The 18,966-nt window shown below is 37.9% G+C and overlaps 1 protein-coding gene across 2 annotated transcripts; it reads left to right on the top strand.

Moving 5' to 3' along the window:
• Nucleotides 1-8,010: 8,010 nt before the first annotated feature.
• Nucleotides 8,011-18,270, top strand: LOC127642373 (hyaluronan and proteoglycan link protein 1-like). Of its 2 annotated transcripts, none has more exons than XM_052124995.1 (4): nt 8,011-8,260; nt 13,559-13,888; nt 14,736-15,038; nt 15,500-18,270. In XM_052124995.1, the coding sequence occupies exons 1-4, from the start codon at nt 8,197-8,199 to the stop codon at nt 15,784-15,786; spliced, it is 984 nt and encodes a 327-aa protein (XP_051980955.1). In that variant the 5' UTR covers nt 8,011-8,196; the 3' UTR covers nt 15,787-18,270. The 2 variants fall into 2 exon arrangements, with proteins under 2 accessions (XP_051980955.1, XP_051980949.1); XM_052124989.1 differs by having other exon boundaries at nt 14,712-15,038.
• The last annotated feature ends 696 nt before the right edge of the window (nt 18,271-18,966 follow it).

Below are 18,966 nucleotides of genomic sequence, written 5' to 3'. Positions count from 1 at the left end.
TTGGCTCTGAAATATTGCTCATTTTGGGAAGGATCCTGTGGTGCGGTAGAAGAGATTTAGCTCACAGATGTTGATTGCTTCATTATTCACAGTACCACCACAGCTACACATACTGTATGTTTGGTTTGGCTCACTTATACACATACCCACTTACTTAGTCAGAACAACTAATCCATAAATTATTATGTTAACAATTATACTTATGTTTTGGGATGTAGGTTGCAATAAAAAGTCTAACAGGTTACATGGGAAAGTTAGAAGACTTTCCTCCACTGCGACTGCCCTACACTCGAGCGCCATGTTTGTTTTCGAATATTTCTCATTGCAAAGCACCATGCAGCATATCAAATCAGGATCTCTTGCCATTTCTAATCAATATTAATCTGTGCACAAAGTCCATTTAAACATAAGGAGATCCTTGCTTTTTATGGGAAATGGGGCCAGTTTGGGTTTTCTTTGAAAAATAAGATAGCTCAAATGCAACCTTATTTCACAAGCATGTAATTTTGTGTTGTTGCTGAAAAAATAACATATGAGGAGAAGGACTGTAATTGTAACTTAACTGTACTCCCCTACCACAGCAATATTCAGTAACTCTTGTGGCAGAAACTAATGAATATAAATAATAAAATAAATAAAAAGCTTCCATGTTCGTTGGCTTTAAAGTTTTTGGACTGTCCAGCCAAATGTTGATTATCAAATAGTCCTATCAATGGGATATCTTAGATGTGGGGATCAATAGGAGCAGGTAAATAGTCTAATTTGTCAAATTGTTTACTAACCAGAGAGCTAGCTACATAGCACAGCTGCCGAGGAAGCTCCAGCTAAGAATATTCTCTAAAGACTGATATTGCTAGTCAGCTAGTCACCGGTTGTTATCGCAAAATAATTCTGAGAGGGTGATCAGGAACCCAACGCTGTGACAAAGCAGGCAGAGAATGCGGATCAAAGTGCAGCTTTTATTAGTAAAAACAGGAAAAACTCAGGACAAAGAAAAACAAAGGAAACCTGGCACAGAGCATAATAACACATGCAAGAACTAACAAGGAAAAAAGGAAACTAAAAGGGCTTATATACAAAAAAGGAACAAACAAGGGAATGAGGAACACCTGGGGAAACAATTAGGGAATGAGAATTAATCAGGGGAAAACCAATCATAAAATGAAACTACAAAGGGACTACAAAACCAAACAGGAACTAAACTAAACTTCAACATAAAAGCACAAAAACAAAAGACAACAGTGAACATGACAAACGCGAAGAAGTTTAAACCCTGAAGGGGTTTATTTTACAATAACGGGCTGATTGTATATTATCCCACTTATTACATGGCTACTAACCAAACAAATGTATAAATACATGGACATAACATGTTGATTTGCATTTAAATTATATACATATGTGACATGGAAGAAATCCCTGAACAGTTGAAAGCCACCTCCTATTTAAGTTCTGCTGGTGTTTATTTTGTGCAAATAACCTTCATACTCATTCTTCAGATTTTACAGGACTGCTTTGCAAATAAACAAATAAATGGACATGAAACATTGATTAAAGCTGAAATTGTTTTATTATTGTTGTATTGAAATATCTTACTTGAAGAGATTGCACAGTGTTCCGAGAAGCAGGAACAATGGCTTGCAATACCCAGTTGAGCGGTCTGATACTTGGATGTGTGGTTATTACTTAGATATATCTGACCACTAAATTGTGCCATTGACCAATCAGAATAAAGTTATCCTGAAATTTGTTAGTGTTAGTAGTTTACCTTATTATTGAAAGAATTTGCATTTTTAGTGGCAGCTTGACCATCAATTTCCAATTTCCCTGGAATGTGTCAGATTTATGATTCCCTGGAATGTGTCAGTGTGTTGTATAGCAATATACAGTGTATAACTCAGAGATGATAAGCTAGAGTGCCGTAGCATCCTCTTTGGTGTTTATGGCAATTTTCACACTAATTTTCACACATTTCCTCTGAATCTGAGTGTTGCTGAGCCAAACTCTCCTGTCACAGTAACGATCATAGTCTAAGAGACCCAAATTTGGCATTAACTAAATTTTTGATAAATGTAAAGTAGCAGCACATTTTTATTTCTCTGAGATCTGTTACTGTGCAGTCAGTGCTGTTGTGTTTACTGTGTTGCTGAATTAAAATGAGGTGAGTACCTTCATGCGTCATCCATTAAACACTGTGAAGTTTGTTTGACAGGTGTTACTGAGAAGACTTGTGTTTTTATTAGGTTGCCATCACTAGACAGAATTAGGGTAATTTTAAGTCTAAAATGAGTTCTTGCTGCAGACCATGGCTCTGCTTACTGAACTGAACCTGATTGAACTGTATGGCTACATATGCCATAGCTGTTCCAGATGTGTACTATGGCACATACATCAACACATGGTTTCAACTCCCAACCCTTATTTTGGCTACAAATATGTCTTTGGGTAACTAATGAAATTGAACAGAGGGATTTCAAAGCCAAACGTCATTGTTCTGTTGTTTCTTCAATATTTATAATACATTAAATTACTTTTATATACCTCATTTGCTAGTATAACCCAATATGATTTTCTTCCTTCTGTGTAACACAAAAGGAGATGTTAGGCAGAATGTTAGCCTCAGTCACAATTTACATGCATTGCAAGTAATTTTTTTAGCTGTAAAGTTGTTTAAATTGTAATTTTTACAGTCATTTTAGAGTTTGTGACATTACATGTCATGTCAACAGAATTGTAGAAATTTGCTACAACTTTACACAGAAAAGGTTAATAAGTGATTTTATCTAACTAAAATCATGTTTACACACATATTATGTATGTCTTGTGGCTAAACTTTTGAAACAGTGAGTATTTTAACATTCAAAAATCGGTCCCCATTCACTTTCATTGTAAGTGCCTCAACGCAACCAAGATGTTTGCTTTTTTAAAAGAAATGGAGGGGCAAGTCAAAATGTGTACTTTTTGTGGTAATCAACATTATTCTACAAATGCTGTCGATTGAGCTTAACTTGTTTTGAACCTGGAACATACCAACTATACAGTATATCAACATAAAAAAGTAATAATAATAAATAAATAAAAATATTTTTATGTGGCTTGTCTTTTGACATCACAGCACCTTCCTGGTGAAATGTACACCAGAAGCCCTAAAACGTCTCAGGTTACATGTGTAACCCTTGTTCTCTAAAAAAAGCGGAACGAGATGCCGCGCTTTTGCTAAGCGCTATGGGGAACAATCCTAGTTGTGACCGAGCTGAAATAATGTGTGTAACACGTCAATGAACATTGACCGGAATTTATAGCCTTGGCTGATGTAATCATTAGATGCACCTGCGGCCAGATATAAATGGATACGTCACCAGGTGTCAACTTCTTTTTGAAGAGCAGTCCTGGGATGTCCCAGTGTGGCAAAGAAGCGCAGCATCTCGGTCCGCTTTTTTCAGGGTACAAGGGTTTCACGTGTAACCCGAGACGTTCCCTTTACAAAAAGCGCAGCAAAGCGCTATGGGGAACGCAATACACATGCCGCCGCACTGGGGGCTGTCCGGACCCCTACGGTCTCACAAAAATGCGAGAGGTCTCAGACATGAGCTTGAGATGTCGACTCAAGGGCATAAGAGCCTGGAATAGTATAAACATCTAAACCATTACATTTTTATGAATGTGTGCGGAGAGGACCAGCCTGCCGCATCACAAACTTGTTCAGGCATGTGCTGAGATGTCGACTCAAGGGCATAAGAGCCCGGAGTGCAGAACATCCAAACTATAAAAGTCCAATGAATGTGTGCGGAGAGGACAACCTGCCGCATCACAAACTTGTTTAGGCATGGGCTGAGATGTCGACTCAAGGACATAAAGAGTCCGGAGTAGCAAAGCATCTAACCCATAAAGTTCGATGAATGTGTGCGAAGAGAACCCTATCGCAACACAAACTTGTCATAAAAACTGATGAATGTGAGCGGAGAGGACAACCTGCCGCGTCACAAATTGCTGCAGAGGGAGACCTCTAGCCTCTTTTGATGCTTTGCTTTTGAGCCTCCCTTCAGACAGGACCGAGGCGGGTCTGAGGCTTGCTCGTCAAGCGCAGAACCCACATTCAGGTCGTCCAGGAGGTCAGCCTGGTACTCCTGTAAAACAGCATAGTGTGCAGAGCAGCACCAGCCTGACCTGCTGCTTGATAAGCCCTTCCCACTAAAGTGGAGGTTGTCCTAGAAGGCTTTGAGGGGAGAGAGGGCTTCTTAAGTGACGATGCCGAGCCCGGCGAGAGATAGCCCGCAAGCGTCTCTCCGACCGGCAGCATCACTGCATACCCCCGTGCCTCAGCACCCACGATAGTCGAATATAATGACGTCGAGGGTATGTGAACACGGGAAGAAAATATATATATACACTCACCTAAAGGATTATTAGGAACACCATACTAATACTGTGTTTGACCCCCTTTCGCCTTCAGAACTGCCTTAATTCTATGTGGCATTGATTCAACAAGGTGCTGAAAGCATTCTTTAGAAATGTTGGCCCATATTGATAGGATAGCATCTTGCAGTTGATGGAGATTTGTGGGATGCACATCCAGGGCACGAAGCTCCCGTTCCACCACATCCCAAAGATGCTCTATTGGGTTGAGATCTGGTGACTGTGGGGGCCATTTTAGTACAGTGAACTCATTGTCATGTTCAAGAAACCAATCTGAAATGATTCGAGCTTTGTGACATGGTGCATTATCCTGCTGGAAGTAGCCATCAGAGGATGGGTACATGGTGGCCATAAAGGGATGGACATGGTCAGAAACAATGCTCAGGTAGGCCGTGGCATTTAAACGATGCCCAATTGGCACTAAGGGGCCTAAAGTGTGCCAAGAAACATCCCCCACACCATTACACCACCACCACCAGCCTGCACAGTGGTATCAAGGCATGATGGATCCATGTTCTCATTCTGTTTACGCCAAATTCTGACTCTACCATCTGAATGTCTCAACAGAAATTGAGACTCATCAGACCAGGCAACATTTTTCCAGTCTTCAACTGTCCAATTTTGGTGAGCTCTTGCAAATTGTAGCCTTTTTTTTCCTATTTGTAGTGGAGATGAGTGGTACCCGGTGGGGTCTTCTGCTGTTGTAGCCCATCCGCCTCAAGGTTGTGCGTGTTGTGGCTTCTCAAATGCTTTGCTGCATACCTCGGTTGTAACGAGTGGTTATTTCAGGCAAAGTTGCTCTTCTATCAGCTAATAATCCTTTAGGTGAGTATATATATATATATATATATATATATATATATATATATATATATATATATATATATATATATATATTTTTTTTTTTTTTTTTTTAGGGGTTCCTCCATGAGCGAAAAAGCTCTTCATGGAGGTTATCAAAGAATGGAAGGGACTCATGAGGCGTTCCCTTTCTTAGACTGGAAGATACAATCTATCCCCTAATTTGGAGGGTTTGGGGGTTTCTTTTCGCGTGGCCAGTCCAATCTGGCAACCACACCAGTAACAACATTGCTAGCAATTCCTACGTAGATTTTTATCGCGGACGGAAAGCTCAGAGGCGGGAAGAGAATCGCGATCCTCCTCATGATCCGAAGAAGCACCGGAAAGCGCTTCGAGATCATGTGAAGGACCAGCTGGGTTTGGGGAGAGAGTGAGAGTAAGGGATCAACCCGTCCCTTGCTCCTCAGCCAAATCCATACAAACTCTTTTTTTTCGATCTTTTTTTTTTTTTGTTGTGAGTGCTGACTCCCGGAAGCAAGCGAGGTGAGCGCGAAGCACTTTGCCTGTTAAACCAAATCACAGTGCTCGCACCCGCCCTGCTGCAGCGCGAGAGCAGCGTGCTCTTACCCCCAAACAGAGCAAAAACAAACATTGTTTGCGGATTTCAGTCATTCTCTCTTTTTTCTTTTCTTTTTTTAAATATATATATATATATATATATATATATATATATATATATATATATATATATATATAATATTTTCTAAACAGCAGAGAAAAGAGAACAACGTTCACTGCACACTGCCTAACCAATTCTAACTCCTAACAGAGGAAAGAAAGTTTTGACAGGGTTTGTAAAACACACAGAAACAGAATCGCTCTGAAAAAAGAGTTTCTGGCGACACCTGGTGACGTATCCATTTATAGCCTGGCCGCAGGTGATTCTAATGATTACATCAGCCGAGGCTATAAATTCCGGTCAATGTTCATTGACGTGTTACACACATTATTTCAGCTCGGTCACAACTAGGATTGTTCCCCATAGCGCTTAGCAAAAGCGCAGCATTATAGTGAAGCTTTTTGTAAAGGGAACAACAATACCTTTTTATTCCCTTTCTCACAAATCAAGAGTAAAATGACTATCGATTATCATTTATAAACACGTACTTTTTGCCCTGGTCCACACTTTTCTGTAGTGAATGGTGACTGAGGCTCAACTGCTCAACATCTCATTTTGTGTTCCACAGAGGAAAATAAGTGATACAGATTTGAAACAACATGAGTGTAAGTATGATGACAGAATTTTTATTTTGGGGTGAAATCTTACTTTAAGATCTTGCCATTAGTCAAGTTAAGATATACTTTAAGATTTCAGAGTGGAAAAAGGACCTGTTTCCTTTAAAGATGACAACTACCTTATTTTACACCCTTAACAGTTAAATTAGCCTAATTTTCATGAATCAACCAGTCATAAAAAGCAGTCAAATTTCAGCAAAATGATTGTTTTGTGTTTAAGTAATGCAGTTTGGAACGAAACAGTAAGCAACTTATTACATCATCTGTGGTCATCAAACATTAATACCTGTTTTAGACCCATTTTATTAGCATTCGGTACATAAGGGCAAACCTATAAAATGTAAATGAGTCATCCCTTCTGAGGTGAAATTTCCAGTTACCCAACCAGAGACCCTTCCTCTTTTTCCATTCTTTCTTTTGTCTCTCTCTCTCTGATGGTGTTTGGCTTGCAGAAACCCATGTCTACTGTGCACTTTTTTCTGGGTGTGCAGCATATGACTCATTGGTGCTTTTATTCCAGCCCTATAGGGATGGAGGGTGTCTTTCTCACCTAGAGTCTGTGAATTACCACAGCTGAGATAACTGTGATGGGGCTTTAAACATCATCTGCCATGAACAAGTTACTCCCTTTACAGGTCTCCCAATTGGGAATGCTAAGAAAACATCCTTGATTGACCACACATTCTCCTTGCACAACTCCATACCTAATGTCCTATCTGTCGTGTGATAATGAGAAAGTATTTTTAGAACCCAGAGACTGTTTCCTTTAGGTCAAGTGGGTTCTATCTTTACCATGTCCCTGCTTTTTCAATACAAGCCCACATTAAGAAAATAAAAAAACTAGGTGCACTAGGTGAAGAAGTGGTTTAAAAAGAGAGGTGGAGAAGGGATTGTGGGTGTTTTCTGGATTGTTAGTTGATCATAAATCTGCAGACAGCCTGAGTGTTTGTCTAGCAGGCTTTGAAATAAAATGTCATAACACAGCAGATTCAATCTGGTTTGCAATGCACTGCACTGGTCATGTATTGCAAGTAGGTGGAGAGGTTGCATAAGCTGTTTACACTCTGTTCAACTCAACTTTTGCAGAACACATCAATGGCATTTTAAATTAATATTGTCTTTGTGGGAACATCTTAGATTTGGTCACTTATGGGCAGGTTTGTTTTGAAGAAATATAAGCTTACACACAATTTTAATGAAAGTACTATTTACTGTCTTTTATACATGATTTTTTCCTAATTTTAAATAAATGTTTTATTTATTTCTATATAAACCTTGATATACATAATGCAGCCAGCACAAACAACACATAGTAGTCCACACATGCCACATCTCCTCTAAAATCTAAGCAGATTATCATGAATGGCAGAAAGGGATGCAGTTCTTAAATGAGGGAGTCTGCACAAAAAAGAAGGGTTACGGGCTCCATCTCGATCTCTAAGGGTAGGGGGTGTGGCCACAATTGGCCAAGGCTCAATATAAGCCTTTTGTATGGACCTCTGTGGAGCCCAAATTTTCTTGAGGCACAATTACTAACACCTTCACCTCATCATCGACAACAACGGCAAGAAAGTGTGTTTTGCCTGCACTTTCCATTTTTGTTACCTGATTTCATTTATTTTTCCCATATCTTTTTTATTTGCTTTTTCAGTCAAGAGGCCTTTAGGCAAAGAGATAAAAAAGATGCTTGCTCTGCTTTTCTTGGTGTTACTTACTACCAGTCTGAATCTGCATGTTGAAGCACAAGGTAGGAACCACTTCTCATACATTTGTGCATGAATGAACGAATAAATGGATTGCAATTTCAGAACGCATTTGTTTATATGTGTCTATAAGAGTGTGGTGGATGATTGTAATACAACTCAAAGATCCAAACTGTACAGCAGAAACTGCTCAAAAAATAAAGTAGGTAATTTTGAGTAAAAGTCTTATGAGAATGAATGACAAAATATATATTGTGATATATATTTATATATTATTACTATTATTTTATGTTTTTAAGAAAATAATATTTGCCATGGATGAATGTACTAATTTCCTCAATGTGATTGCTTCTACAATGCATCTTAATGAATGGGTTTGAATTATTATATTCCACTATTCATCTCAAGAAATACTTCCAAGACTCAGCCCTTCATAAGGTCTTTTGGATTTGCTTCTCCACAATTTATCTCATGCACAGCCTTTGAGGTCAGCAACAAAAGATTTGGGAAGCATTTTCCCTTCGCTTTTGAAAATGTATAAGCCCATTTATTTTGCTTCCCTAACTGTGTACAATTACTGTATACATTTAGTTGCAGTTTATTATTTTCATTTGCAGTAGCATTGATTTTCCCTATTGTTTGTAGCCCTAATACAACAGACCTGCAAACAATATTCGGGTCGCGACCCATTAGTACTGGTCTATACCATCTGACAAAGGAAATGTAACAGCTGTTTAATGGTATTTAGCAGTTGACAGTTATTGGGGGAGGAGAAGTATCACTGAACTGAGCATGAACATTGGTCCTTCAGATTACATCTGTGTGCAGATGTAATACCTTTTTGTTTGCTCCTGTTGGCAAATGATGTCAAGAGCTTAGTTATGGCAGCTTGTGATAAGGAGCCACACAGTGGACCTTTTTATGTCCCATCTGCAGCTGCGTGTTTGAGACTACAGGCGTTGCCTCTGATTTCACACAATTACTTTATGTAAATTGAAGCCACTGAGTATGTAATCTGACAGGAACCACAGCAAAATTAACAGCCCCTAAAAATGTATGTAGCCCCTTGCTGAACAGAATCCAAATTACTCTCTTTTTTTCCCTCTGAGGTAATGGTTTGTAAAAACAGTGGGTTTGTTTAGATTGGGCTGGGTCTGGGCTGGGGCACAAGGAGAAGAGGTGGGGACCGGGAGGCAGGAGCGAAAGTTTTGTATGGTTAAGAGCTCTGAGCGGCTGCTTAAGACAGGCGTGATTCATGGGCGCTCTGTTCAAGGCATAATGCAGCCATTAGTCAAGGATGGCTGAGTAGGGGGGTGTGTGATTTAGAAAAAGAATGGCTCACGTGTGTGAGGGGGGAGAGAAAACGAGAAATTGTGAGGGAGCGAGAGAGATGCTTTCAAATAAACGGACTATAACACTTACATAGACAGTGAGAAAGCCTACATGTCAATGCACAAGTAGGATGGTTATGGTCCCATCCAAGCTGTGTGCAATAACTCGGCTCATGCTTACCTCATTTACTCAGCAAAGAGTAGGAAGTAAAGTGTTGCCATTAGGACTGCAAGACTCATATGTGGCAGTGTTTCCATGTGATGCATGTATACACAGATGTGGAGGCCAAATCAGTGTATTTCCATGCATTTAGGATTGTATACATCTCAAAGAGGATTTTGTTGCATCTTAAAGGGCTCCAAAGCCACAGTTTATAGTTTACAGCAGATGCATTCAAGTTGCCAATGGGCACCGGACATATTTATTAAGTTACCACATTGAATAATAGAGTTAATGTAAATTTATCTCACCCTCACTGTTTCTGTTGCAGTTTATAGAGGATATTTCCCAACCGCTTTTTGATCTGATGTGAGTTTTGACCTTTTTTCTCTATATTTTATTTGTCTTTTTTGTGTGTGCATTGAAATATATTTTTTTTCTCTACAATATACAATATTAATTTCCCATATGGTCTATCTCAGTTTGTGTCCATTTTAGCATTGTCATCTAAAAATATATCAATTTACATTTCCTAATCTATCCTTTGCTGGTCATGAAAGAGGCACTTTTAAATATTTAAACCACCGCAGTGCTTCCATTCTGCAAGGCAAGAGTAAACATTTTCCTTCTATTTGCTTATAAGAGCGGGGATAATGGGAGGGTGGAAATAGGGGGATGGGGTGCCTTGGGGATTGGTTGGAATTGGGTATATGAAGAAGGTCTGGGTTTGGGTTGAAATTTGAGAACTTAAAATTGTGCAAAACTGATGCAAAATCTCCCCATCAGTATGAATATTTTATGCCAAAACAAGTACACTTTATTTCAAGATTGTTTGTGTGTGGAGCCCAAATCCAAAAAGCTTAGCAGTAAATTTCAGAAACTGGTAACTACTGTTATTCTTCTAGGGTGTGCCTAATAATTTGAGAAGCAATTATTCATCTATTCCCTCTGTTTCCAGCTTGTAACATTGGCACACTGTCTCCTATGTGAGAGTTTATTAGGAAGAAAGTGTGTGTGAGAGAGAGAGAGAGAGAGTGCATGACTCACACTAAAGTGGTAAAAGGGATCTGAACAATGGTGTTAATGAATGTAAGAGCTTCTTTAAAACTGTGGAGCTTAGTGTTTTAATTACATCTGGAAGGAGAGGATTCTCTCATCAGTTCATGAATTGATTGTCATGTTTCTTTAACTTAGCTTTTGGTGATTGATACAGATGGTGGATCACTCATTGTAAGAACAGGGGATAGTTCATTATTTAGGGAGGTTCAGTTAAGTGAGGGGTAATAGTGGGGTAAGGCCTAGGTAAGGTAAGGGGCTTGAAGCAGAAGGCAAAAAATCATGAGTGCCTGCTAATGATTTCCATCTCAGGTTTGAACATGTGGGAAAGGTTTCCTTAGGTGGAAAGCTTTTCCTGGTGGGAAACGCTTTGGTGTGTTTCAGGCACCCTGCGGTTACACTGCTTCTCAATGTAAAGATTAGTTGTTGAACATGCTGGTCAGAAGAATGACAGAGCCTGTGCATATGCCATTAAGAATGACATCAGACATGTTTCCATAATTGCAAACAATATCACTGTTCCCTCTAATGCTGCTGTTAGCACATTGTGCAGGCAACCTAAGAGACATGGGTTCTGGTCCCTTGGGAACCAGGAAGTAATTGCGTAAGATGTGTGTGATTTGGAGATTGCTTTTTTCCCCTCTAATACTACATTTTTACTCCTGATGGTTAGGGTTAGATGCATGTATTCCTGCTGACTGTTTTACATCCTTTACAACTTTTGGCACCACTCAGTGGTCATTTCACCCTCAAACTAAGTTTAACAGCACTTCCAGATTTGGCCACTGGGGAGGGGCAGTAATTTGAATTCCAGTCAACACAGATCAATCTCAGCAGCTGAACATTTGAATGGCTATCACCAAATTCACAGTGTGATCGGTCTGTCCTGTAACTCAAATGCATTTTCTCCTGATGACTAAAAGTATTAATACTACTAACTTCAGTAGTTTAAGTATTTTCACAATAGATTTTCTAGTAACAAGCACCTTTTTCCAACAAGTAGCATCACAAAACTCAACATTGCTGTTTTGTAACATTGTATTATGTATGCAGTAATACAGCTCAGGCAGTAATCAAGCAAGCCTAAATCGTAATTTATTTCTTAAAAGTATCGTTGAGAAGTATAATGCTTGCAAATAAATTATTTTTATCTGAAAATAATTGCTTTATAACTTTCTTTGAACTTTCTGTCTCCCTGGATTTTATAATGTTTTTAGGGGGTAAATCATTTTAAATGGTAGAACTGCAGTTCATACTATATGCTCTTTCCATTTTAAAATTAGTGCGACAAAAACAGTTTTTGTCTATTTTTTGTCCATGTGCACCCAAAGATATATATGTGATATATGTATAAGTGGCAATTAGTAGCACATCCTAAATTATAAATCAGCCTGGTCTTGCGACATGGTTCTTAGTAGAGTAGTCTTTGTTTTGTCAGATTGAAACGCCACTAAACCCATGCTGACATGAATCAACTGAAGTGGATGAAAGATAAATCTTACTTGATAATGTGGCACATACAGGCATTTAGTAACATTTTACACTTGAATGATGATGCGGGTTGAATGATTTGGCAGAAAGCATCAGTAGACCGTTAAAACCATGGAGAAAATGGAGACTGGATGGTGCCTAAAGCTAAATATAATCAAGTATGTTGTGCAGTGGACACTTTGATAAAAGAGTATACCAGACAAGCAGAACTCTATGGTCTTGTTTATTTTCCTTGATATCCATCAAATGTTCCATCAAGGAACTGTGAATAATTGGGGCCTCCAAGACTCAAGCAGAGATCAGGAACATCCAGAAGAGCTGAACAGACAATTATGCCCTTAACCACAAGCAGACAAAGCAACTACTACCAGAAATGTTGCACATCATCGACTAGCAAAAAACTGAGATGTATGAGGGGAACATTTGTCTTCAATGTTTGAAAAAAAGACATTTAATGAAAATGGATGAGCTGTCTGCTGTTGCACAGTGTGTTTGCAAGCAGAGCATCTGATTCCAATTAAACATAATTAGATAATTTCCTCCAGTTGTGGTTTGTATGGCACTGTGTGTCTTTCATTTTGGTGTTGATGCCACAGTTATGTAGATCGCAGACTTCAAAACCTTATCACAAAATATATGGATAGCCATAAAACCAAATCAACAAAGAATGATTCAGTGTAATGACAACTTGAATCGTAAATAATCTAATAAACTGTCCTTTATCCAGTAAATGTAAAATAGAGCAATAAGCCGCAAGTGCCCATGCAAGTGGTTAATTGCTATAAACAAAATCAATATGATAAAAGACAGTGAAATTTATCATGAATAATAATTGGAATAAATAAATCATTCACCAAGTAATGTAGTTCATTATTATAAACTGTAGTCATTTGTAGTTACAAGCAAAGTATTTATTTAGAATGTGCTCTCACAGGAATTGTCCTAGTATTTTACAACAGCTTTGAACATGGCTTTTGTCTAATCAGGGTTTTGGGTCAGAACTAAAAAAAAAAAAAAAAAATCTAACGATCAGTACGTTTACACGTTTAGTTATAATAGAGCTACAGCAGATTTGTTTGTAGTGATATGACACAATGCATAAACAAATATTTTAAGGAAGTAAAAAACAGAGCATGTTTCACAGCAAAATTGTGGTCCGAATAATGTGTATACATGCCAAGCTACAATATGTTTTATGCTGACTGAAATCAAACTTTTAAAGTGCATGTAAATGTAGTGAATGTAAAACATATTTGATCTTCTGTGAACTCTTGTGAGAGGTATATCCATCTGTTTATTTTCAGATATAGGCTCAAGGATTAAGGTGTATGCCAACAGAGGTGACAATATTACTCTGCCTTGTCACCTCGAGGGTCAGTCCGATTTTTCCGGAACCAAAATCAAGTGGACCAAAATGGAAAATGACTCTACAGAAACCAATGTGCTTATCTCCATGGGCTTCCACAAGAAGACCTATGGGAATTTCCAAAATCGTGTTTACTTGTTGGAGGCAAATGAAAATGATGCCACCTTGGTTCTGACTGACATAAATCTGAAAGATTATGGCACCTACAGATGTGAGGTCATTGTTGGCTTGAATGACAAGATCATCGAAGTGGACCTTGAACTGCAAGGTAGCTTTTTTGTCATGATGTATTATAAGCAAGATATAGTAGCTATTTGATTCAATCATTTCAATTATGTGCAGAGCATTTACTTTTAGCCAATTAGCAGATGACTTACAAATGAAAATTAAACCTTAAAGCTGAAGTGTGTAATTTCTGCGCCACTAGTGTCACCAAGCAAATTTCCAAACATAATCATTGTTTTCAAACTGATTACAGAAAATTCACCTGTCTTCCATTGGTTGTTCAAACAGTCCCATCAGAAACTCAAAACATTGGTTGAGCAAATGTTGCTGTGTTGGGATAAATGTGCTCAAACAAACAGAGGAATGTTTTGACAGTGCCACAGTGCCACAAAGTTAAACTTTTTGGTCAAAACAACCTAAATATTGGTTACTTACAGTTGAATTAGAAATAATTTTTACATCACAAAATTACACACATCAGTTTTAAGATTGCAATGTAATTAACACAGTAGAAATTTTCCATGCATTTGTTTTTACATGATGTTATGAAACATAAATCTTAAATGCACTGCCTGTAATAAGCATAATTCCTTTAAAGCACAGTTCCTAAATTGAATTTTCAGCTGTTCATTTCAGAGAACAGTCATCTACTGTACATACTATACCCAGAGCTGTACATTCACACTTTAAATGTGAAGAAGATGATCTCTCACACTAATTTCAACACTTGTTATGTGCAACTTATTATTTGCTCAATCTCCAGTAATATCTTGCAGTTAATATTGTTCTCATTCGTTCATTGGTGTAGTCATAAAATTCCTTCACCAAAATAATCTTACATTATACTTAGTTGAACTTTTCCTTAGGGGAAGATTCACTTTTATTCACAGGGGTTGTTTTCCCATACTCCCCTCGTCGGGGGCGTTACAACCTTAACTTCCATGATGCCGAGGCTGCATGCCTGGAGCAGGATGCGGTGGTTGCCTCCTTTGAGCAGCTGTTTGAGGCATGGAAAGGTGGCCTGGATTGGTGCAATGCTGGCTGGCTGAATGATGGAACTGTGCAGTATCCAATCAACAACCCCAGAGAGCCCTGCGGAGGCGCAAGGGCCTCAGCTGGACTGAGAAACTATGGTCAACGGGACAAGTCTAACAGTCGTTATGATGTTTTCTGCTTCACATCTGCCCTTAAAGGTAAGTTAAATGTATAGTTCTCCCAAAAATGAATGCTGCCATTATTTACTAATCCTAATTTCATTCCAAACTCATTTGCTATTATTTTTCCATGGAAAACAAAAGGAGACATTTTTAATAATCTTCACACAGGTCTTTTCCGTACCACAGTTCATAGTGGCCATGCCTCGAAAGCTTCAGAACAGCACAAAAAAAAGCACATACGACTTGTGCATTACATTCCAAGTTGACAAAGTCAAGCGAAAATCATATTGTTTATATCTGTTAGTCTGACTTTGCAAAAATTGGAAATTACTTACATGACTTTGTAAAAATATGAGTTATTGCTTTAGTATAACTGAAATTTACAAACTGACATAATGATCTACTCTGAATGTCTTTTGACTGAATTTTCACACCACTTTTCGTAGTGTCTGTTTCCACAACCCTGAAACCCTCAATCTATTCCTTTGAAATCACAGGACGCTTCTACTACTTGATCCTACCAAAAAAGCAGTCGTATGATGAGGCTGTCCAGGCATGCAAGAATGATGGAGCTGAGATTGCAAAGGTGGGCCACATCTACTCTGCCTGGAAGCTGCTGGGATACGACCGTTGTGATGCCGGCTGGCTGGCCGATGGTAGCGTCCGTTACCCGATCTCCAGGCCCAGGAGGAACTGCAGTCCCACAGAGGCAGCCGTTCGCTTTATTGGTTTCCCTGACAAAAAGCAAAAGCTGTATGGTGTTTACTGCTACAAAACTCAGTAGTGAACTATCTCTTATATCACCAACCAAAGAGCAACAATACAGAGGCCGGTTGGGGGGTTGTACATGACTGTACTGTGAACTTATTTTACCTATCTGCTTAACATATTGAATGTGAGTGTCAACAGACTTAATTTTCATAACTAAGTCACACATAATTGCATTGTTTTATTGTAAGGCTCATCACTTATTGTCTTCCCTCTTCGCTATTTGTGATTTCCTCACCCATTACTTGTTCTGCTATTGTTTTTATCTTTAGAGGCACATTATTCCTCAATTCTTGTCCTTGAAGAGTTTTTTTGTTTGATTTTCTTTTACTCTGTGAAGATCTTTAAATGTGTTCCTTTCTGCATACAATTTGACAAGTATCTAATCACAGAAAGTGACAGAATTTTACAAACTACAGCATGTGATGCATTGGACTTTGTTGTAGAGAGGCATGAGAGGCATGTGAGATTCTATATGTTGTATATCTGCAACAACATTTCAAGACTAGCTTGAGCCATGCACCAATCAGCCACAACATTCAAACCACCTACCTAATATTGTGTAGTAACCCACATCTTAGAATAACATTCTGAGAATATATTCTTCTCATCACAATTGTACAGGGTGGTTATCTGAGTTACCATAGACTTTGTCAGTTTGAACCAGTCTGGCCATTCTCTGTTGACCAGTCTAATCTACAAAGCATTTCCATCCACAGAACTGCGACTCACTGGATGTTTATGGCACCATTTGGAGTACATTCTAGAGACTGTTGTGTGTGAAAATCCCAGGAGATCAGCAGTTACTCGAATTCTCAAACCAGCCCATCTGGCATAATAATACATGCGATTATCTAATCAGCCAATCGTGTGGCAGCAGTGCAGTGCATAAAATCCTGCAGGAGTGTCAGTTAATGTTCACATCAAGCATCAGAATGTGGAAAACATTTGATCTCAATGATTTGGACTGTGGTATGATTGTTGGTGCCAATGGGCTAGTTTGAGTATTTCTGTAACTGCTGATCTGCTGGGATTTTTACGCACAACAGTCTCTGGGCGTAATTTAGTCAGAATAGTGCCAAAAACAAAAAACATCCAGTGATGGGTAGTAATGTGGATGGAAATGCCTTGTTGATGAGAGAGATCAACAGAGAATGGCCAGACTTGTTTGAATTGACAACGTCTACAGTAACTCAGATAACCACTCTGTACAATTGTGGAGAGAAGAATATCATCTAAAATGCAGATTTGGTGCTGTTTTGGCAGCACAAGGGGGACCTAAACAATATTAGGCAGGTGGTTTTAATGTTGTGGCTGATCGGTGAATATTTGCTAAGTGTAGATGTGAGTAAACCTCTCACTTCTGATTTATTTTATTGCCACTGCTTTCTAAGAGAAAGAGAGAGGAACAACACTAAAAGCCATATATTTGCTAAGTATATGTCTTAAATTTCACTCCATTCAAGCTGTTTCTAAAACTAACATGAATTCACAGTTTTGTGACTTCACAAAAGAGAGAACTGTGTTTACTAAATGCTGCATCTATTACCAGCCACTTTGTATCGATGTTGTTGTTGTTGTTGTTTTATTTGTTTGTTTTATGAAAGGAGAAAAGATGCTCCGCTTACAACTCAGCTTTTAACTGCAAAAGCCACAGTGCACATATGTGAAAATATGCTTCATTTTGTTGTTGTTTTTCTGCACAAAATATAATGTTTTCTTTCTTTTTAAATTCAAATTAACAATATTAATAAAAATATAGCATACAAATGAAATTACTTTGGTTTTATTCTCCACTAATCTTTGGTTGTAATTCTACAGTGCCTATAAAAACAGATTGTTTCTAAGTATGCAATCTTTGTTACAGTGAGCCAGATGGGCTCTGCCTGGCTTAAATTCCCCAATGCAAAACATATTTGGTTGAAATTACTTAAAATGAATTGCATGAATATTATCTTACATTCCACTGCTTTTGGGGGCAGAGAGTTTCTGTTGTGAGTTCCTGATAAACTCAGATAAATATAAATACATAACATAAACTTAAAAAAATAGAAACATAATTTAAAATGCGATCATCATACAGATCTCATTTGTGTTTGAATGTATACATCACTATGATGGATCATTTCTAAGATCTGTGAGGATATTTAATAGTTTTATAATAGTGTTTTTTTGTTTGTTTATTTGTTTTTTAGAATATCCCATTATTGAGGTCTATCAGAACCAGTGATAGACCTATCTGAACAAGAGCTCTAGGAAACATTTGCAGGAAAAGCTTGGTATAATTATAAAATGTTCTGTGACCAATTCAAACTTTATTGACATGCAAATCAGTTTCAGTTTAATGAAGGATGTATGCTCAAATTCTGCAATGGAAAACTGCAAACCATCTTCCAAGTTATAAATGAGAAAAACATGAGTAAGAACAATGACACAGCGGTACATTTGTATCAAATTAAAATGTCGTATTGAGACTATTAAAAACGCAAAGCACTTCAAATGTCCATGGCTCTGTTTTTCTTTCTGAACTCATTGTACTTCCAAAACTATAATTCACATAGTGCAACTTGACGACCCATTTTTTCAGTGCAACGTAACAAGATATATATATATATATATATATATATATATATATATATATATATATATATATATATATATATATAAGGCTGTATATGTAAAAATTAGTTAATGCAGGAGTTAACAATAATTTAACCAAATTTATTAACATAGATTAATTATAATTTATACTTAAACTAATAATTTTTTTTAACATTAACATTCAATTAAGTTAACATTATGTAATGCATTATGAACTAACAGTGACCAATAGTATGTTTATAAATAACATTAACCAAAACTAATAAATGGTGTATAAAAATTTTAAAAAATAGGTTATGGTTAGGGATGTAATGATACTATGATACTATGCTCATGGCTACTCCTACTCATAAAAATGCACTGATACCAAAAACCAATACCATCTGACCTACGAATGTCCATACTTTAACATTCAGCCCACATATTAAAATCACGTTATGTCCTAGTGAGATTATTTAACCGCAAAATGTGATTTAATGAGATGAATATATAGTTTGCATGTTATTCAAAAGTGGGCGCTTGTGTGAGACAGTGTTGTGCTGACGCCCGCTGCTCGTTCCTTTTAAAACGCCTCCTTGGCTCATTCATGGAAAAC

The sequence above is a fragment of the Xyrauchen texanus genome, chromosome 4, assembly GCF_025860055.1.
Source record: "Xyrauchen texanus isolate HMW12.3.18 chromosome 4, RBS_HiC_50CHRs, whole genome shotgun sequence".
Classification (NCBI taxonomy): Eukaryota; Metazoa; Chordata; class Actinopteri; order Cypriniformes; family Catostomidae; genus Xyrauchen; species Xyrauchen texanus.
This window is presented reverse-complemented; position numbering and strand designations above follow the sequence as displayed.